Below are 2,407 nucleotides of genomic sequence, written 5' to 3'. Positions count from 1 at the left end.
CAGCAGTTAGCGGTTCTGTTGTATGTGAGCAGCAGTTAGCGGTTCTGTTGTGTGTGAGCAGCAGTTAGCGGTTCTGCTGTGTGTGAGCAGCAGTTAGCGGTTCTGCTGCGTGTGAGCAGCATTTGGCGGTTCTGTTGTGTGTGAGCAGCAGTTAGCGGTTCTGCTGTGTGTGAGCAGCAGCCAGCGGTTCTGCTGCGTGTGAGCAGCAGTTAGCAGTTCTGTTGTATCTGAGCAGCATTTGGCGGTTCTGTTGTGTGTGAGCAGCAGTTAGCGGTTCTGCTGTATGTGAGCAGCAGTCAGCGGTTCTGTTGTATGTGAGCAGCAGTTAGCGGTTCTGTTGTATGTGAGCAGCAGTTAGCGGTTCTGTTGTATGTGAGCAGCAGTCAGCGGTTCTGCTGTATGTGAGCAGCAGTTAGCGGTTCTGTTGTATGTGAGCAGCAGTTAGCGGTTCTGTTGTATGTGAGCAGCAGTCAGCGGTTCTGCTGTATGTGAGCAGCAGTTAGCGGTTCTGTTGTATGTGAGCAGCAGTTAGCGGTTCTGCTGTGTGTGAGCAGCAGTCAGCGGTTCTGCTGCGTGTGAGCAGCAGTTAGCGGTTCTGTTGTATCTGAGCAACATTTGGCGGTTCTGTTGTGTGTGAACAGCAGTTAGCGGTTCTGCTGTGTGTGAGCAGCAGTCAGCGGTTCTGCTGCGTGTGAGCAGCAGTTAGCGGTTCTGCTGTATGTGAGCAGCAGTTAGCGGTTCTGTTGCATGTGAGCAGCAGTTAGCAGTTCTGCAGCTACAGAGGAGCTGGGTGAGACTGTACCCGTGTTTTACGTGTTGCACCTTTAAAGCTCCTGGTATTTATAGTGTCGCTGCTGTTGACACTCTGAGAATAAACCTTCTCCTCTTACTGCTCCGCTGAGCCCGACAGAACATGAGCCTGGACTCACACCAAACAGAACCACAGCTCCAGTGTTCAGTCGGACCGATGTCAACGTTTCCTAACCAGTTTGATATGAAGCCAAATGCTTTGACCCGACAGGTGATGACATATTTCTCCACGAGGTGTCGCACCTGAGTCAGCTGCTCCTGAGTGGAACCAAATAAGGGCGCACGGAACCAGAATCCATCAGAACAACTGCGACACAGAACATTTGTTTAACGTGTTGGTTGAATAAAACTGATTCGACTGAAGTGATAAAGAGTTGAACCCTGCAGATGTTTCACAATAAAAGCCTGGTTAAGAAGTAAAGGAAACGTTAGAGAGCTTTTATATTGACATCAAGAAAATGATACAGGAAGTGCTGAGACAGGAGCAGATCAGAACCAGATCAGATCAGAACCAGTCTCTAGGATTCTGGTCGTCAAAATAAAAGTGGGATCTGTGATTCTCCACTTTTCTTCACAGATGACGAGCTAGCTTAGCATTAGCGTGCAGCGTGAAACACACCTGGAGTCACTCTGGATGTTTCTGCAGCTCCTCCGTCAGCAGGTGATCTCTGCTCGCTGCTCTCGGCTTCTTCTCAGGAGACGGAACCAAACATATTATTCTTATTTCTTTACAGAACGACTGAATAGAAAGATTAACTCCTTGGACTCAGTTTATCAGATGACGGATCATCAAACAGACTTGAGCAGTGACGTCTCTGATCCAGCGCTGTACGTTGCGTAGACCACGGAGCGACTCTGTCAGGGCAGATGAACCTGCGCTGCTTTTTTCCGTCTTGTAGTTTCATCTCGTGGCGTCTGAAACATCTGTGACATCACTTGGACTGAGCGGCAGGATGACGGGTGTTAACGGCTCGGAGTAGATCAGATTTAACGCTCTCCTGACAGCCGGCACACTTTGACTTGTTGCTGAAACAGGAGCTGGAGGATGTTGGTGCTGTGACGGAGGAGGTGTGACGGCTGCTGCTCTGCTGTCAGAGCACCAACAGCTGACGGTGTCGTCACACGGAGGCGGGAGCTGTCACAGCTGTGGACTCTGGATCACATCATGACTTCTCTCTCAGTGTGTGGAGAGGAGCGACTGTCACTGATCCACTCATTGATCGCTGATTGACTGACTGAAGCTGACTCAGGTCTGCTGCGGGGACGATGACACGCTACTGCAGCCTGTTCAGACGACTGCTGTCAGGAGAGAGCAAAGGAGAGCCTGCAGACGAGGAGGAGGGCAGCAATCACAGAGAGAGCAGCCAGCAGGGTGAGTCCACCCACAGAACCCACAGAACCCACAGCACCCACTGTGGTACTGAGTGTGGTACTGAGTGTGGTACTGAGTGTGTTACTGACTGTAGTACTGAGTGTGGTACTGAGTGTGGTACTGACTGGTACTGAGTGTGGTACTGAGTGTGGTACTGAGTGTGGTACTGAGTGTGTTACTGACTGTGGTACTGAGTGTGGTACTGAGTGTGGTACTGAGTGTGTT

General features: G+C 50.6%; 1 protein-coding gene across 1 annotated transcript in view; it reads right to left on the bottom strand.

The window, feature by feature from the left end:
* Positions 1–1,797: 1,797 nt before the first annotated feature.
* LOC115571073 (serine-rich adhesin for platelets-like) overlaps positions 1,798–2,407 on the bottom strand; it is a 7,598-nt gene continuing 6,988 nt past the window's right edge. The window contains 3 exon segments of the mRNA XM_030400123.1: positions 1,798–1,916; positions 2,220–2,311; positions 2,313–2,336. Of these exon segments, the coding sequence (XP_030255983.1) occupies positions 1,798–1,916; positions 2,220–2,311; positions 2,313–2,336 (235 nt within the window).

Source organism: Sparus aurata, chromosome 2 (genome assembly GCF_900880675.1).
Source record: "Sparus aurata chromosome 2, fSpaAur1.1, whole genome shotgun sequence".
NCBI lineage: Eukaryota > Metazoa > Chordata > Actinopteri > Spariformes > Sparidae > Sparus > Sparus aurata.
Note: the sequence above shows the minus strand (reverse complement) of the source record. Positions and strands in the feature narration are given on the sequence as shown.